The 20,211-nt window shown below is 43.4% G+C and overlaps 1 protein-coding gene across 1 annotated transcript in view; it reads left to right on the top strand.

Annotated features, from left to right (window-relative positions):
• The window catches only part of LOC112228032 (cadherin-18-like), a 234,694-nt gene that overhangs the window by 191,387 nt on the left and 23,096 nt on the right, over positions 1-20,211 (top strand). The window contains exons 6-10 of the mRNA XM_024393153.2: positions 216-403; positions 1,244-1,497; positions 6,927-7,063; positions 16,607-16,728; positions 19,887-20,004. Of these exons, the coding sequence (XP_024248921.1) occupies positions 216-403; positions 1,244-1,497; positions 6,927-7,063; positions 16,607-16,728; positions 19,887-20,004 (819 nt within the window). The remainder of the gene's footprint in view (positions 1-215; positions 404-1,243; positions 1,498-6,926; positions 7,064-16,606; positions 16,729-19,886; positions 20,005-20,211) is intronic.

Genomic DNA, 20,211 nt, shown 5'->3' with positions numbered 1-20,211 from the left:
CCCTCAGACACATTTCAGGTCTAAATGTTGAGTCAAGCATTCCGACATGATTTCAAAAGGGCATTAAGTAGCAATTCAAGGAGCATCTGTGAAGTCGTTTCAGGGTGACACAGCTAAAAAACATAATCATTTGGACAATCAGCCCAAAATATGTCACCAACTAGTGATGTTAAGCCTTTTCTAAATGGCTGTATTGTTATGCTCATGATCAACAGAAAATTACCAACTGTACGTCCCTGAGTCGGCCCAGGTTGGCAAGCCAGTGGGGAAGATAAAAGCCAATGACGAGGACCTTGGAGTCAATGCAGAGATCAAGTACAGCATCATCAACTCAGAAGGAGCAGCCATGTTCTCCATCAACACTGACAGGGACACCAGGGAGGGAATCATCAGCCTCAAGAAGGTAAACAACAGAGTATTAAGGTTTTGTATGATTTTAGCCAGTAGTTTTGAAAGTAGCGCTCACAAGCCAAAACGGGTCCCCAAAAATTGTGCACAATTGTGTACAACATCATCCATTTCATGTGATATATATATACAAATTAAAACAGCAAAACGAATATATCTGTATTTGTTTATCTGTTTTAATTTGTAAGATATGTTATGATTTTGTGCTTAAAGGACTTTTGAGAAACTTACCCCACCCACAATGCAGGTCTTTAGATGTTGTACATATGAAATTGTGTAATTCCGAACTCTATCTGTAACGTTCTGTTTCATTTTGTTGGACTCGAACAAAACATTTCCGTGTGCGAACATGCACGTGCTTTCTCGTTACTCGTATCACCACAATGGAAAGCGCGCACATGCGCACACATGGAAATGTGTCGCTAAAAAAGTGTCTCGACCCTTCTATAACATGCTATTTTCATACAAAATAGAGATTTGGTTAAAAATAGCGCACCAATCCTTTAAGATCCTGTTGAATCACTATAAGGAAGATGTTCAACCATTTGCACTTGCACACTCACCTTTAACGATATAACAACATAGCATTGGTGTAAGGATTGGTTGGAGGAAGTTTCCACCATTGTAAAAATCCACAGTGCACACTTTGGGAGAAGAGAGTAGATGCTCTATTCCTGTGTAATAATGCTGTTAATATTTTTGTAAAAAAAATATATTAACATTTTATATAGTACTTTAATAGGCTACTTGCATTGTAATTACATGGTACACAAGTGGAATGAAGTCTGTTCCTAATCCTGCATTTTTTCCTGGTGCCTTTTTCCTGGACACACAGCCACTGAACTACGAGAGGAAGAAGACCTACACCCTTCAAATTGAGGGAGTGAATAGCCACTTGGAGCCTCTTTTTTCCTACCTTGGTCCTTTCAAAGATACTGCCACCCTAAAGATCACTGTGGGAGATGTGGACGAACCGCCTGTATTCTCTATGGACTATTACATCATGGATGTTTATGAAAACGCTCGGATTGGTAGAGAGGTGGGGGCTGTAACTGCCAGGGATCCAGACAGCAAAAACAGTCATGTCAGGTAAGAGCTTGGAGCCAATCTATTCTCTTTTAGCATCCCAAATGACACCCCATTATATAGTGGACTACATTTGACCAGTGCACTGCATCCGCATCCTGGATAGTACAGGATCTGCTAACATATACCGTGTGTACTCTGTTATGTTTTACGAGATACTATATACTGTATATGTACAGACATCATGCACAAATATTGTACAGTTAATACTACTGTTTACATACATATACATCTATTCAGGTGCCCCTAAGACATTATAATCATCCCCCCCCAAAAAAAAAAAAAAAACTGCCTCTACACCCACTATCATGTCCTAAAGCTTAAGGCCATTCAGCCTCTAAAAACCTTTAATTAATTTTCCCCTTTTCAAGAAATGAAGAGGGAGTTGTGTCATAAACTCATATCAGATATATTACCCATACACCAGTAGATTGCAATCAAATAGTCCCTATTACATGATACAAGATCTTGGTTTGGTGAACCACCATGCTGTACATATGGGGCTTAGGGAATTCTTCAACTGCATTAAGCACTGAACCTCAGTCCCTTCACGTGTTATTGTGCCCATATCTCTTTCCACCATATCTGCAAAAGACAAGCTCTGCCCCTTAATGAAGAAATATGTATCTATAATACATTTTCAAGGAGAGATAGAGGCACAGACAGTCTAAAAATAAATAATAAGAATGGTTGATTCAACATAAGAATCTTAAGATATTTTAAAGGGATTTGTGGTAAACAAAAAGGAAATCTACATATGAAAGGGTCTTGGTGGGATACCTCCCCCTCATCCAGTCTTACTGCTCTCTCACTGTTCTCCACCAGACAGAAAGAGAAAATGGGAAATGTTTGGAGGACATCCATTTGAACTGGGAAAAATAAAATATAGAAAAAACAACAATGCCACAGAAGAATATTCCCTGTGTTGGCGGTTGACGGATGGCATGTGTCAAAATGCAGTAGGGGCAGATAGCAGTCTCTTTCTCTATGATCGCTGATGTTGTTTTTGCCTCATGTTTTAGCTATGTTCCTTTGATATACAAGGAAACAAGGCCAGTAGTCTTGTTTGGTCTGACAGTTTCATGTCCCTCTGAAAGTGAGACATTTAATAACCTGAGTCATACTTGTAGGGCACTGTAGATGGTCTTCTTTCATAGTACTAACATATTTTTTTATAAAGCTCTATGCTTGACTCACTTGACCTAAACACTTGTCTCCTACAAGGAGCATAGGTCATTAGTGAATGTTTGACAATAGAAAATGGCCAACATATATTATTACTGAGAACCATTACTGAATTAGTGGTGCAAATGGAAATGAAAAGATAAATTACCAACCACACATTCGGTGTTCATTTCATACATAATAACAGTCTTGTAAGGAACATAAACATATATGAACAAAGTTCTTGTTCTCTGTTCAAGACATCTTTTGATGCATTTTAATGATTGTGGAGAACCGGTGGATGACCATTAATACAATGTTACTATCACACATCAAAACATTATTACACAAAACATTCCTCTCTTTAAAGAGCCCTGGATAATTGCTGTTAACCAATTTCAGTGAGTCTTCAACATTAGTGCCCTGATTAGTGCCCTGAACCCATTTACTGACTGACTGAATCCCAAATGGCACCCTATTCCCTATATAGTCCACTACTTTGGTCAAATTGAAAGTGCTACTTTACAGTGCCTTGTGAAAGTATTCACCCCCCTTGGCATTTTTCCTATTCTGTTGCCTTACAACCTGGAATTAAAATCGATTTTTGGGGGGTTTGTATCATTTGATTTAAACAACATGCCTACCACCTTGAAGATGCATTTTTTTAAAATTGTGACACAAACAAGAAATAAGACAACAAACAAAAAAACTTGAGCATGCATAACTATTCACCCCCTGCAAAAACAATACTTTGTAGATCCACCTTTTTGCAACAATTATAGCTGCAAGTCTCTTGGGGTATGTCTCTATAAGCTTGGCACATCTAACCACTGGGTTTTTGCCCATTCTTCAAGGCAAAACTGCTCCAGCCCCTTCAAGTTGGATGGGTTCCGCTGGTGTACAGCAATCTTTAAGTCATACGATAGATTCTCAAGTGGATTCAGGTCTGAGCTTTAACTAGGCCATTCCAAGACATTTTAATGTTTCCCCTTGTTTCCCCAAAGCATGATTCTGCCACCACCATGCTTCACTGTGGGGATGGTGTTCTCGGGGTAATGCAAGGTGTTGGGATTTTACCAGACATAACGTTTTCCTTGATGGCCTAAAAGCTCCATTTTAGTCTCATCTGAGCAGAGTACCTTCTTTCATATGTTTGTGGAGTCTCCCACATGCCTTTTGGTGAACACCAAACGTGTTTGCTTATTGTTTTATTCAAGCAATGGCTTTTTTTCTGGACACTCTTTCCTAAAGCCCAGCCCTGTGGAGTGTACGGCTTAAAGTGGTCCTATGGACAGATACTCCAATCTCCGCTGATCTGTACTTCTCCACAACTTTGTCCCTGACCTGTTTGGAGAGCTCCTTGGTCTTCATAGTGCTGCTTGCTTGGTGGTGCCCCTTGCTTAGTGGTGTTGCAGACTCTGGGGCCTTTCAGAACAGGTGTATGTAAACACTGAGATCATGTGACAGATCATGTGACACTTAGATTGCATACAGGTGGACATTATTTAACTAATTATGTGACTTATGAAGGTAATTGGTTGCACCAGATATTATTTAGGGGCTTCATAGCACAGGGGGTGAATAAATATGCACAAACCACTTCTCTGTTTTTTTATTTTGTATCATTTTTTTTTAAAGTAATTTTTAATTACACTTTGTAACGGCATTCAGAGGTGGAAGAAGGATCGGACCAAAGCGCAGCGTGGTAAGTGTTCATGATGATATTTAATTGAAATTAACTGAACACTGAAATACAAAACAATAAACGATGTGAACAAAACAAAAACCGAAACAGCACTGTGTGGCCCAAACACTCACACGGAAACACCCACCACAAAGGACCAAGCAGCGTGGTAACTGGCAGCAGCAGCGATGTCAGGACTCCTGGACATGTGAGGACATTTTGGACGGCAAGGGTTGCTACACATGGGAGGAGATCCTGGCTGGAAGGGATCGCCTCCCATGGGAACAGGTGGAGGCAGCTAGGAAGGCAGAGGCAGCCGGAGAGAGGAGCCAGTGATACGAGGGAACACGGCTGGCAAGGAAGCCCGAGAGGCAGCCCCAAAAATGTGTTGGGGGGTGGCACACGGGGAGTGTGGCGAAGGCAGGTCAGAGACCTGCACCAACTTCCCATGCTTACCGGGGAGCGAGATGGACCGGGCAGGCACCGTGTTATGCGGTGGAGCGCACGGTATCCCCGGTGTGTGTGCATAGCCCAGTGCGGTACATTCCAGCTCCTCGTATCTGCCGGGCTAGACTGGGCATCGAGCCAGGTGCCATGAAGCCAGCTCTACGCATCTGGTCTCCAGTGCGTATCAGTGCGCCATGTACGCCTCGGGCCGGCGTACATGGTGGTGTCCCCGGTTCACCAGCACAGCCCAGTGCGGGCTATTCCACCTCGCCGCACTGACCTGGCTACGGGGAGCATTCAACCAGGTAAGGTTGGGCAGGCTCGGTGCTCAAGAGCTCCAGTGCGCCTGCACGGTCCGGTCTATCCGGTGCCACCTCCATGCGCCAGCCCTCCGGTGGCAGCCCCCCGCACCAGGCTGTCTCTCCATCTTCTCCCTACAGGTGCTCCCGCCTTTCCAGCGCTGCCAGAGCCTTCCTCCTGCCCAGCGCTGTCAGTCTCCCATCTTGTCCTGAGCCGCCAGAGTCTCCCGTCTGTCCTGAGCCGCCAGAGTCTCTTGTCTGTCCTGAGCCGCCAGAGTCTCCCGTTTGTCCTGAGCCGCCAGAGGCTCCCGTCTGTCCTGAGCCGCCAGAGGCTCCCGTCTGTCCTGAGCCACCAGAGTCTCCCGTCTGTCCTGAGCCCCCAGAGCCACCAGTCAGCCAGGAGCCACCAGATCCACCAGTCAGCCAGGAGCCGCCAGAGCCGCCAGTCAGCCAGGAGCCGCCAGAGCCGCCAGTCAGCCAGGAGCCGCCAGAGCCGTCAGTCAGCCAGGAGCCGCCAGAGCCACCAGTCAGCCAGGAGCCTCCAGAGCAGTCAGCCAGCCAGGAGCTGCCAGAGCCGTCAGCCAGCCAGGAGCTGCCAGAGCCACCAGTCAGCCAGGAGCCTCCAGAGCAGTCAGCCAGCCAGGAGCTGCCAGAGCCGTCAGCCAGCCAGGAGCTGCCAGAGCCGTCCGTCAGCCAGGAGCTGCCAGAGTCGTCAGTCAACCAGGAGCTGCCAGAGCCGTCAGTCAGCCAGGCGATGCCAGAATCGCCCTTCACTCCGGAGCTGCCGGAGTCTCTCACCTGTCCGGCACTGCCGGAGTCTCCTGCCTGTCCGGCGCTGCCGGAGTCTCCCTCCTGTCCTATGCTGCCGGAATCTCCTGTCCATTCGGGACCCGTGGCGAGGGTCCCCAGTCCGATGTAGGCGGCGAGGGTCGCCGCTCGTAAGAGGCCATGGGGGCGGTTGAGGAGGCGGACAAAAACTGTGGTGAAGTGGGGTCCACGTCCCGCGCCAAAGCCGCCACCGCGGACAGACGTCCACCCAGACCCTCCCCTATAGGTTCAGGTTTTGCGGTCGGAGTCCGCATCTTTTGGGAGGTACTGTCACGTTCTGACCATAGTTCTGTTATTTTATTCTTTGTTTTAGTATGGTCAGGGCGTGAGTTGGGGTGGGAGGTCTGTTTGTTTTTCTATGTTGGTTTTTGTGTTCGGCCTAGTATGGTTCTCAATCAGAGGCAGGTGTCGTTAGTTGTCTCTGATTGAGAATCATACTTAGGTAGCCTGGGTTTCACTTTTGGTTTGTGGGTCTTTGTTTCCGTGTGAGTGTTTGGGCCACACGGTACTGTTTCGGTTTTTGTAAATTCAAGTCATCATTTATTGTTTTGATTCAGTGTTCAGTGCTTTCTTTAATTAAAATCATCATGAACACTTAACACGCTGCGCTTTGGTCCTCCTCCCTTTTTCCCGACGACAACCCTTACACACTTCACCAATTTGGACTATTTTGTGTAAGTCTATGACATGAAATCCAAATAAAAATACATTGAAATTACAGTTTGTAATGAAACAAAATAGGAAAAACGCCAAGGGGAGTGAATACTTTTCCAAGGTACTGTATATACGGAATAGGGTGCCATTGGGATGCAAGCACTGTAGTGTCTGAAACAAACCCTTTGCACTGTTGACCGTAGACTCCATGGCACACAATGATATGTTTGACATCAACCCTTCAAGGGTAATTAATTTTTGCATTGTGATGAATTTCCCATTTCCTCAGGTCTGATTGAAATGTTTCTTAGACTGTGCAAATGCAGTATTCATGTAAGCCTCCTTTCTCAAAATAGGTATTTCATCGACCACAGTGAGCACAGCGATAAGTATTTCAACATCGACATGGACAGCGGCGTTATAAAGACTACCCAGAGTCTGGACCGGGAGGACATGCCATGGCATAACATCACTGTGATAGCTTCGGAGGTTGGTAGGTACCCAAGGTTTCCATTCATACTGCAGCAGTGTGTGTGTGTGTGTGTGTGTGTGTGTGTGTGTGTGTGTGTGTGTGTGTGTGTGTGTGTGTGTGTGTGTGTGTGTGTGTGTGTGTGTGTGTGTGTGTGTGTGTGTGTGTGCATATCCTCAAGCATGAAATATAAAATCTGTAGAGGTTTAGCAGGAGTTATTAACACCACACTGGTATAGGTGAGGTTAGTGAAGTGTCAATCAATGTATATTTTCATCAAAAACAATATCCCATAACATTTTATCATGGAAATAGCTGTTGTATCATTCAGCCTACAGTAGCAGCCAATGTGTGGTGTTCAATGTAGACCTACATTCCATCAGACTTGCAGGGCTTGACATCAAGCATGCAGGGCTTGACATTAACCTGTTTATCCACTTGTCCTTCAGATAAGGAGGTGACTGAAAATGTTGTGTTGTTTGACGCAAGAAACCACTTGCATTATTATTATTCTCATACCATTATTACAGAGAATCTGACAAATTATGCTATTTGGGACACAAACACATGATCCTTTAATGACTGTCGTATTAATATTTAATGGTGATCAAAATGATATGTTATTGTGTTTTATAACTTATATTAAAACACTACTATTCTGGTTATGTAATTGTTGTTGGCGTTTCCAAAATGTTGTTCTGAAAACTAAAGCATGACTATATAGAGAGTGTGTTTGGCGGATGTTCAAAGGCTTTTAACAGTTTATTCATAGCACATTTTATTGAACATATTTACTGTTGTTTAATTTCCATAATATATTTGCCTTTAAAAGTGTATCATTATGCATGGGTCATTAATAGTTGCAAAATTGCTCCATGAGAGTTGCAAAAATGACATTTGAAAATGCTTTCAATTTGTTTATATCTCCTGCACAGAATTAGCACTTCAGTCTTACTGCTGGTTAAGTAGGTGTCGGATGAAGCTAGTAACCCATTATAACTGATGTTATTTGGAATTTGGATGGAATAGACATAACTCTCGCTATAATTTCCACTTGAGTTGTATTGTATATAATTGAGATTGTACATCTCATATAAACGTCATGATATACATTTCAAGATATATAAGAGCTCTTCATGCTACTATGAATATTGAAAGGGATTCATTTTTACATACAGTATATTCCATACTATAATTTTCAACCCGCATATCGTACTAACTGCACCACTTAAGCTAGATAATGTAAACAATATACTGCTTTCTTGGGAACAGGCCCAGATCCCCGTGATTTGTCTGAAGAGGAGGCGGAGAAAACGGGGCCGGAGGGCGGGCTGCCTTCTAAGAATTAGTAGGGATCGAATAAACCCCCACATCCTTCCATTCTGCTAGCAAATGTGCAATCTTTGGACAATACAATAGATAACATACGAGGAAGATTAAACTACCAACGGGACATTAAAAACTGTAATACCTTATGCTTCACGGAGTTGTGGCTGAACGACGACATTATCAATATTATCAACAACATACAGCTGGCTGGTTATACACTGCACCGGCAGGATAGAACAGTGGCGTCTAGACTATGTAAGACAAGGGGCGGTAAGACTATGTATTTTTGTAAATAACAGCTGGTGCACGGTATCTAAGGAAGTCTCGAGCTATTGCTCGCCTAAGGTAGAGTACCTCATGATATGATGTAGACCACACTATCTACCGAGAAAGTCTTGGTCTGTATTTTTCGTAACTGTTTACATACCACTACAGTCAGAGGCTGGCACTAAGACAGAATTTAATGAGCTGTATTCCCGCCATAAGCAAACAAGAAAACGCTCACCCAGAGGCGGCGCTCCTTGTAGCAGGGGACTTTCATTTAGGGAAACTTAAATCCGTTTTAACAAATTTCTATCAGCATGTTAAATGTGCAACCAGAGGAGAAAAAAACTCTGGACCACGTTTTCTCCACACACAGAGACGCATACCTTGATCTCTCTCACCATCCATTTGGCAAATCTGACCATAATTATATCCTCCTGATTCCTGCTTACAAGCAGAAATTAAAGCAGGAAGCATCAGTGACTAAATCTATAAAAAAGTGATCAGATGAAACAGATGCTAGGCTTCAGGACTGTTTTGCTAGCACAGACTGGAATATGTTCCAGGATTCCTCCGATGGCATTGAGGAGTTCCCCATTTTAGTCATTGGCTTCATCAATGAGTGCATCGATGACGTCGTCCCCACAGTTACCGTACATACATAACCAACCAGAAGCCATGGATTACAGACAACATCCGCACTGAGCTAAAGGGTATTGCTGCCATTTTGAAGAAGAAGGACTCTAACCCAGAAGATTATAAGAAATCCCACTATGCCCTCCGACGAACCATCAAACAGACAAAGTGTCAATACAGGACTAAGATCGAATCGTACTACACCGGCTATGACAATGTTGGATGTGGCAGGGCTTGCAGACAACAAAGGGAAGCACAGCCGAAAGCTACCCAGTGACACGAGCCTAACAGACAAACTAAAGTCATTCTATGGTCGCTTCGAGGCAAATAACACTGAAACATGCATGAGAATAAGAGCACCTCCTCCCAGCTGCCCACTGCACTGAGCCTAGGAAACGTCACCACTGATAAATCCCGTATAATTGAGAATTTCAATAAGCATTTTTCTATGGCTGGCCATGCTTTCCACCTGGCTATCCCTACCAAGGTCAACTGCCCTGCACCCCCCACAGCAACTCATCTAAGCATCCCCCATTTCTCCTTCACCAAAAATCCAGTTAGCTGATGTTCTGAAAGAGATGCAAAATCTGAACCCATACAAATCAGCCGTGCTAGACAATCTGGACCCTCTCTTTCTAAAATTATGTGCCAACACTGTTGCAATCCCTAACACTAGCCTGTTCAACCTCTCTTTCGTATCGTCTGAGATTCCCAAAGATTGGAAAGCTGCCGCGATGATCCCCCTCTTCAAAGGTGGAGACACTCTAGACCCAAACTGCTACAGACCTATATCTATCCTACCCTGCTTTTCTAAGGTCTTCGAAAGCCAATTTAATAAACAGATCACCGACCATTTCGAATCCCACCGTACCTTCTCCGCTATGCAATCTGGTTTCAGAGCTGGTCATAGATGCACCTCAGCCACGTACAAGGTCCTAAACGAGACAATAAACGTTACTGTGCAGCCATATTCATCGTCCTGGCCAAGGCTTTCGACTCTGTCAATCACCACATTCTTATCGGCAGACTCAACAGCCTTGGTTTCTCAAATGACTGCCTCGCCTGGTTCCCAACTACTTCTCTGAAACAGTTCAGTGTGTCAAATCGGAGGACCTGTTGTCCGACCTCTCGTAGTCTCTATGGGGGTGCCACAGGGTTCAATTCTTGGGCCGACTCTCTTCTCTGTATGGCATCAATGATGTCGCTCTTGCTGCTGGTGATTCTCTGATCCACCTCTACGCAGACGACACCGATCTGAATACTTCTGGTCCTTCTTTGGACACTGTGTTAAATAACCTCCAGACGAGCGTAAATGCCATACAACTCTCCTTCCGAGGCCTCCAACTCCTCTTAAAGGCAAGTAAAACTAAATGCATGCTCTTCAAACGATCACTGCCCGCACCTGCCCGCCCATCCAGCATCAATACTCTGGACGGTTCTTACTTACAATATGTGGACAACCTCAAATACCTAGGTGTCTGAATAGACTGTAAACTCTCCTTCCAGACTCATTAAACATCTCCAATCCAAAATTATTTATTTTACTTATTTCGCAACAAAGCATCCTTCACTCATGCTGCCAAGCATACCCTCGTAAAACTGACCATCGTACCGGTCCTCGACTTCGGCGATGTCATCTACAAAATAGCCTCCAACACTCTACTCTACAAATTGGATGCAGTCTATCATAGTGCCATCCGTTTTGTTACCAAAGACCCATATACTTCCCACCACTGCGACCTGTATGCTCTCGTTGGCTGGCCCTCGCTTCATACTCGTCGCCAAACACACTGAACTGCAAAAATCACTGAAGCTGGAGACTCATATCTCACTAGCTTTAAGCACCAGCTGTCAGAGCTCACAGATCACTGCTCCTGCACGTAAGCCCTGCATGTAATCTGTAAATGGCCCCTCCAACTACCTCATCCCAATACTGTATTTATTGATTCATCTTGCTCCTTTGCACCCCAGTATCTCTACTTGCACATTCATCTTCTGCACATCTATTCACTCCAGTGTTTAATTGGTATTTTGTAATTACTTCCCCACCATGGCCTATTTATTGACTTACCTCCCTTATCTTACCTCATTTGCACACACTGCATATAGACTCTTTCTACTGTATTATTGACTGCATGTTTGTTTATTCCATGTGTAACTATGTATTGTGTTTTGTCGAACTGCTTTGCTTTATCTTGGCCAGGTCGCAGTTGTAAATGAGAACTTGTTCTCAACTAGCCTACCAGGTTAAATAAAGGTGAAATAAAAAAAATTAAAAAGTACCATCGGTTCCGACTGTGTGATCACGCTCTCCGCAGCTGATGTGAGTAAGACCTTAAAAACAGGTCAACATTCACAATGCCGCAGGGCCAGACGGATTACCAGGACGTGTACTCCGAGCATGCGCTGACCAACTGGCAAGTGTCTTCACTGACATTTTCAAACTCTCCCTGTCTGAGTCTGTAATACCAACATGTTTTAAGCAGACCACCATAGTGCCTGTGCCCAAGACCACTAAGACAACCTGCCTAAATGACTACCAACCCGTAGCACTCACATCTGTTGCCATGAAGTGCTTTGAAAGGCTGGTCATGGCTCACATCAACACCATTATCCCAGAAACCCCAGACTCACTCCAATTTGCATACCGCCCCAACAGATCCACAGATGATGCAATCTCTATGGCAGTCCAGACTGCCCTTTCCCACCTGGAAAAAAGGAACACCTATGTGAGAATGCTATTCATTGACTACAGCTCAGCATTCAACACCATAGTGCGCTCAAAGCTCATCAATAAACTAAGGACCCTGGGACTAAACACCTCCCTCTGCAACTGGATCCTGGGCTTCCTGACGGGCCACCCCAGGTAGTAAGGGTAGGTAACAACACATCCACCACGCTGATCCACCAACACAGGGGCCCCTCAGGGGTGCGTGCTCAGTCCCCTCCTGTACTCCCTGTTCACGCATGACTGCATGGCCAGGCACAACTCCAACACCATCATTATGTTTGCCAATGGTAGGCGTGATCACTTACAACAATGAGACAGCCTTTAGGGAGGGTCAAAGACATGGTTGTGTGGTTCCAGGACAACAACCTCTCCCTCAACGTGATCAAGACAAAGGAGATGATTGTGGACTACAGGAAAAAGAGGACCGAGCATGCCCCCATTCTCATCGATGGGGCTGCAGCGGAGCAGGTTGAGAGGTTCACCAACAAACTAACATGGTCCAAGCACACCAAGACAATCGTGAAGAGGGCACGACAAAACCTATTCCCCCTCAGGAAACTAAAAGATTTGGCATGGGTCCTCAGATCCTCAAAAGGTTCTACAACTGCAACATCATGAGCATCCTGACTGGTTGGATCACTGCCTGGTATGGCAACTGCTCGGCCTCCGACCTGAAGGCACTACAGAGGGTAGTGCGAACGGCCCAGTACATCGCTGGTGCTAAGCTTCCTGCCATCCAGGACCTCTATACCAGGCGGTGGCAGAGGAAGGCCCTAAAATTGTGAAAGACTCCAGCTACCCTAGTCATAGACTGTTCTCCCTGCTATCGCACGGCAAGCGGTACCGGAGCGCCAAGTGTTCTAAACAGCTTCTGCCCCCAAGCCATAAAACTCCTGAACATCTTATCAAATGGCTACCCAGACTATTTGCATTGCCCCACGCCCTCTTCCCCTCCCCTGCTATTACACCGCTGCTACTCTCTGTTGTTGTCATCTATTTATAGTCACTTTAATAACTCTAGCTACATGTACATTTTTACCTCAACTAACCTGTGCCCCCGCACTGTGCCCCCTAGTTGAATCCAAGATGGCGTAGCAGTGCAGACGTGTTTTGTCGCTGTTCCGTGTACATTTTGTATTTTTTTTGTCTTGTTTTGTATATATTTCAATATTTATCAATCTCTTTTTCCATTTTTGAATTAGATATACCTTCCAGTAAACCACCTCACCCAATGATATACGGATCCACTATTTTTAGACCGTATAGCTAGAACATCCATCAGAAGATAGCGATCAGATGCTAACCAGCTAATTAGCTACTAGCTGTTTAATCACTGTTATCCACTGCTAAAGGTCTTAGGCTCAGACACCAGCCGTTTTTGCCCTGGATAATAACAGCCAGTATGCACAGCGCGATATCAACCCTGAGCATACCAGACTGCTTTTCTCCACTACATCACCAGATTTCTGCCGTAAGCTCTGGACCATTACTCCAGATAATTCCAGCTAGCTAGCTGCTACTGGGTGGCCCAGCCCCGAAGCTAGCCATGAGCCAGGCTCATCTCCCAGCCTGCTCAGTGGACCCTATGATCACTTGGCTAAACAGCTGATGCCTCCGGGACTCTTCACTAACATAAGCTCTGGACCTTTGCAGCGGATCATCGCAGCTAGCTAGCTGCTACCGAGTGGCTATAGTGGCTAACGCCATTGTCCCGATGCTAGCACCAGTTAGCCTCGAGCCAGGCACATCTACCTGCTAGCAAACAAAATTATTCCAGCTACAATACCTATTTTGTCAATTGGCCTGGACCCTTTGTAGACATGGAGCCCCGCCGATCCATCACGACTGGTATGCCGACGTAATTCCGTCTGATGTGCCCTCAACCGGCACTTGTCGGACGTCGGTGAAGACGCTTCTGCTAGCCCAGGCCTGCTAACTTTATGAACGCTGTGTCTCCCGCATGCTAACGTAGTAACGACTACCTAACGGCTTCCCTGTCATCTATTTCTGTTCACTGGACCCTATGATCACCTGAATACATAGCTGATGCCTGCTGGACTGTTCATTAATCACGGTACTCCATTTTTGTTTATTTTGTTTATCTGTCGGCCCCAGCCTCGAACTCAGGCCCTGTGTGTAGTTAACTGACCCTCTCTGCCCATTCATCGCTATTTTACCTGTTCTTGTTGTCTTAGCTGATTAGCTATTGTTGTTTTACCCGTTGTTGTCTTAGCTAGCTGTCCCAATCAACACCTGTGATTGCTTTATGTATGGTTTAAATTTCCCAAAATAAGCTAAACAATATTCATACATTTCTAACACAACAAAGTTTTTGTATATTTTTCATATGTTTAACAGATATTTTAATCAATGTCAAACATAGCCACTTGTTATGAAAACATTTCTGTTATTTATTCAAGTGATTTGTTTCTGTGATATTCGGAGACTGAGAAATTGGCGATTGAGTTGATCTGACATACCAGTACGACCTAAGATGGCCTATGGGCGATATAGGCGCTGGTGCCATCATTTAGTTCTAACTTTTGAATGCTATGGGCTGTCAGCTCAGTTCCAATTGCATCTGAAATATGGACTCTCAACTTGGTTACACAGTGGCTTGCCTTGGCATTTTTCCTATTTTGTTGCCTTTCAACCTGGAAATAAAATAGGTTTTTTGGGGGTTTGAATCATTAGATTTACACAACATGCCTACCACTTTGAAGATGCAAAATATTTTTTATTCATGATGCCACTTGCTTGGTGGTGCGCCTTGCTTGGTGGTGCGCCTTGCTTAGTGGTGTTGCAGACTCTGGGGCCTTTCAGAACAGGTGTATATATATATATATATATATATATATATATACTGAGATCATGTGACAGATCATGTGACACTTAGATTGCACACAGGTGGACATTATTTAACTAATGATGTGACTTATGAAGGTAATTGGTTTTACCAGATATTATTTAGGGTGAATACAAAGAGGGTGAATACTTAAGCACGCACTACTTAATTTAATTTTTTAGATATATATATATATTTTACAAGTTCTTTCTTTCATTCAACTTGAACAATTTGGACTATTTTGTGTATGTCTATTATACGAAATACAAATACAAATCCATTTAAATTACAGGTTGTAATGAAACAAAATAGGAAAAATGCCAAGGGGGGTGAATACTTTTGTAAAGCACTGTAGAGCTAAGTATTTTTTTATTATAATGGCTGCTATGCCCCGCAGGGTCCCAAGCTCCATACTGTATCTTTAACATTTAAGGGTACACAATATCTACCTCTGTGCCAAATGTAGTGTCACTATTGAGGAAACATTTTCAGCTTAGCCGCACACCACTAGAATATTATTTTTCCTTCCTCCATATTAACACAGAAATCATGGTAAATTTAAATAATGTCAGTAACTAGTTGCTTGACAATGTACTTACAATTTCAGAAAGAATAATTCAGACATATTAAAATAATATGTCATATTTTTTAAAGGTCTGCATCCCAAATGAAGTTACACCCTATTCCCTCTGTTGTGCCGGTCAACAGTAGTACAATATGTACAGTACCAATCGCAAAAACCATTAAGCGCAATGATGAAACTGGCTCTCATGAGGACCGTCACAGGAAAGGAAGACCCAGAGTTGCTTGGGCCAAGAAACAGAAGTAATGGTCATTAGACCGGTGGAAATCTATCCTTTCGTCTGATGAGTCCAAATTTGAGATTTTTCGTTCCAACCGCCGTGTAGGTGAATGGATGATCTCCGCATGTGTGGTTCCCACCATCATCAAGGCAAAGGGTGGCTACTTTGAAGAATCTAAAATGTAATATATATTGGTTACTACATGATTCCATATGTGTTATTTCAAAGTTTTGATGTCTTCACTATTATTCTACAATGTTGAAAATAGTAAAAACCCCTGAATGAGTAGGTTTGTATTACAGTGCCATTTGGGAAGTAACCAAAATGTAGCTACATTAATCTTTATAACACCTATACAGCTTAATCTCCAGATTGTAAGATTTTAGTAAATTGAGCACTTAATATACATAATATGTATTTGTGTAAATGGATGTATTGTTCCTTGAATTCATTAGCAACGTATTCATCAGAAGTGTTATTTGTCAGCCAGAGCGAGTTGTACCTTTACACATGAACAGACAGTCACACATGGTTTGGTAGACTGGGCCCTTAGTCTGATGTGCTGAATAATCGCCTGTGCAAGCATGGGGACCAAATGATCCATCACCCACAGCAAGCTAAAGTAACTCAAATAACACATATATTGTTCTTACTGTTGTTCTTTAGCCTGTAAATTAAGAAAATGTTTTTCTTTGTGACCGTAAACATTGTCTCCTCCTACTCCTAGATTATCTTGTCAAATTGTCTACCACCAAGTCAATTGTAAAAATATAAAAGATTTTAAAGATACAAAAAAAAAATGCAAAACAGATCCCTTGCATACCACTTTATCAGTTTGTGTTATTGTTAATTCAGGAGCCATATTCATAAAGTGTTTCATAAAGAGTATGAGTGATGACCTAGGATCAGTTTTTTCCTTTATTAATGTTATTCATTTGTGTGTGTGTATTTTATTCTAGACAACCCTAGCCTCCTCAGCCATGTCCCCGTCACTGTGCAGGTGTTGGATGTGAACGACAACCCTCCTGAAATTAACAAGGACAAGGAGGTCATTGTGTGTGAGAGCTCAAGGCCAGGACAGGTGAGCATAAACTGTAGCGCACACACATACACACACACGAGACAGAAGGTGCTGAGAGCTATGGATTATCTCTAGTCAACTCCCTTGACCTGACTACATGCATTATGCAGTGTACCTTTGTGTTTCCCCCAGCAGTTTGGATGAGAGAGAGAGAGAGAGAGAGAGAGAGAGAGAGAGAGAGAGAGAGAGAGAGAGAGAGAGAGAGAGAGAGAGAGAGAGAGAGAGAGAGAGAGAGAGAGAGAGAGAGAGAGAGAGAGAGAGATTTTTATTGTTTATTTCATTTTTGTTTATTATCTACCTCACTTGCTTTGGCAATGTTAACACATGTTTCCCATGCCAATAAAGCCCCTTGAATTGGAGAGAGAGAAAGAGAGAGAGAGAGAGAGATTGGGCGGAAGAAGAGAGAGAAAGGAAACAAGGTAGACAGACAGAGAGAAAGAGAGAGAGGAGTGGCAAGGAGAGGGGTGTGAAAGAGAGAGGGGGAGCAAGCAGCGTGAGAAAGAGGGGAGGGTTAATGATTGCTCATTCAAAATGCCTCATAGCTCATTCCAATTTGCTCTTTGTAGATTCTTATTAATTTAAATGAAGAATACTGCAGAGATTTTGGACAATCACTTCCAGGGAGGAGGTGAAGGAGGGGTGGACCAGTGGAGATGGTGGTTTGCCATATAGCCATGTAGCTAATACTTCTTTAAAAATTGGTTTGATTGTGTCACCATTCCTACAGAAACTTGAATGAAATAAGATAACTACATCTTTTAGTTTTTTTGTATTTAGGGAGGGGCGGGGATTATTACTTTTGTTAGAGAGTTTGATTGAAAGTGCTACTTACAGTGCCTTGCAAAAGTATTCATCCCCCTTGGCGTTTTTCCTATTTTGTTGCATTACAACCTGTAACTTAAATAGATTTTTAGTAGGATTTCATGTAATGGATATACACAAATGTGTCCAAATTGGTGAAGTGAAATGAAAAAAATGTCTTGTTTCAAAAAATTCTACAAAATATAAAACGGAAAAGTGGTATATGTATCACCCCCTTTGCTATGAAGCCCTTAAATAAGATCTAACCAATTACCATCAGAAGTCACATCATTTGTTTAATAAAGTCCACCTGTGTGCAATCTGTCACATGATTTCTGTATATGCAAAAAAAGTATTTAGTCAGCCACCAATTGTGCAAGTTCTCCCACTTAAAAAGATGAGAGAGGCCTGTAATTTTCATCATAGGTACACTTGCTCTTTGTAGATTCTTATTAATTACACACATCATAGGTACACTATGACAGACAAAATGAGAAAAGAAAATCCAGAAAATCACATTGTAGGATTTTTTATTAATTTATTTGCAAATTATGGTGGAAGTTTGCTAGAGAGGGGTGTGGAAGAGAGAGGGGGAGTTTGCTAGAAAAATCTATATACAGCATGTGCAAATGAGGTAGGATAAGAGAGGTAAAGGCAATAAATAGGCCATGGTGGCGAAGTAATTACAATATAGCAATTAAACACGGGAATGGTAGAATGTGCAGAAGATGAATGTGCAAGTAGAGATACTGGGGTGCAAAGGAGCAAGATAAATACATAAATACAATATGGGCATGAGGTACTTTGATGGGCTATTTACAGATGAGCTATGTACAGTGCAGTGATCTGTGAGCTGCTCTGACAGCTGGTGCTTAAAGCTAGTGAGGAAGGTAAGTCTCCAGCTTTAGAGATTTTTGTAGTTCGTTCCAGTCGTTGGCAGCAGAGAACTGTAAGGCGAGGCGGCCAAAGGAAGAATTGGCTTTGGGGGTGACCAGTGAGATATACCTGCTGGAGCATGTGCTACGGGTGGGTGCTGCTATGGTGACCAGTGAGCTGAGATAAGGAAGGGCTTTACCTAGCAGACACTTGTAGATGACCTAGAGCCAGAGGGTTTGGCGACGAGTATGAAGCGAGGGCCAGCCAACGGAGCGTACAGGTCGCACTGGTGGGTAGTATATGGGGCTTTGGAGACAAAATGGATGGCACTGTGATAGACTGCATCAAATTTGATGAGTAGAGTGTTGAAGGCTATTTTGTAAATGACATCGCCGAAGTCGAGGATCGGTAGGATGGTCAGTTTTATGAGGGTATGTTTGGCAGCATGAGTGAAGGTTGCTTTGTTGCGAAATATTAAGCCGATTCTAGATTTAATTTTGGAGATGTTTAATGTGAGTCTGGAGGGAGAGTTTACAGTCTAACCAGACACCTAGGTATTTGTAGTTGTCCACATATTCAGAACCGTCCAGAGTTCTGATGTAGTGATGCTGGACGGGCGGGCAGGTGCGGGCAGCGATCGGTTGAAGAGCATGCATTTAGTTTTACTTGCATTTAAGAGCAGTTGGAGGCCACGAGTTGTATGGCATTAAAGTGCGACATCATTGATGTATACAGAGAAGAGAGTCGGTCCAAGAATTGAACCATGTGATACCCCCATAGAGACTGCCAGAGGTCCGGACAACAGGCCCTCCGATTTGACATTCTGAACTCTATCAGAGAAGTAGTTGTTGGACTAGGCGAGGCAATCATTTGAGAATCCACGGCAGTTGAGTCTGCCAATAAGAATGTTGTGATTGACAGAGTCGAAAGCCTTGGCCAGGTCAATGAATACGGTTGCACAGTAATGTCTCTTATCGATGGCGGTTATGATATCGTTTAGGACTTTGAGTGTGGCTGAGATGCACCCAAGACCAGCTCTGAAACCAGATTGCATAGTGGAGAAGGTATGGTGGGATTCGAAATGGTCGGTAATCTGTTTGTTAACTTGGTTTACGAAGACCTTAGAAAGGCAGGATAGGATAGATATAGGTCTGTAGCAGTTTGGGTGTAGAATGTCTCCCCATTTGAAGAGGGCGATGACCGCGGCAGCTTTCCAATCTATGGGAATCTCAGACAATATGAAAGGATAATTTTACTGCAAATGTTTTGTGGTTATCATTGTTGAGTATTGACCTCTGAACTTTTGATGTTCCTTTGTAAGCTATGCATGAACATAATGTATAGCTAATGAGCAGCAGATGATGAAATATACATCATTTTTGGTTTACACATGTTGCACTCATATGAAGAAAGGTCATGATTCATTATTAGTTAGTTATTGATATATGCTCCTCTTTTTGTTCTTTTCTGATTCACGACAGGTGATTCAGACTATGACTGCAGTGGATAAGGATGACTTTGCAAACGGACAGAGATTCTCCTTCTCGTTGCCGAGCGGAGTCCCTGTCAACCCCAACTTCACCCTCAAGGACAACGAAGGTATTTATTGCACTCAATATCATCTGTGTGCATTTCTTATGAATTTCTCTAGCTCTGCCCTGTGGCTAAATCTCCACCAAGGGTTTCACATTCAACTACTCAATACCAGATACCCTCAGATACTGTTCCTGTGAGGTGTACATATAAATATGTTGATGGTCGATCTGATGACAATTAGGCACTGTTGGCGTTTCAGGGACAAAAATA

This window comes from Oncorhynchus tshawytscha, linkage group LG29 (assembly GCF_018296145.1).
Source record: "Oncorhynchus tshawytscha isolate Ot180627B linkage group LG29, Otsh_v2.0, whole genome shotgun sequence".
Classification (NCBI taxonomy): Eukaryota; Metazoa; Chordata; class Actinopteri; order Salmoniformes; family Salmonidae; genus Oncorhynchus; species Oncorhynchus tshawytscha.
Note: the sequence above shows the minus strand (reverse complement) of the source record. Positions and strands in the feature narration are given on the sequence as shown.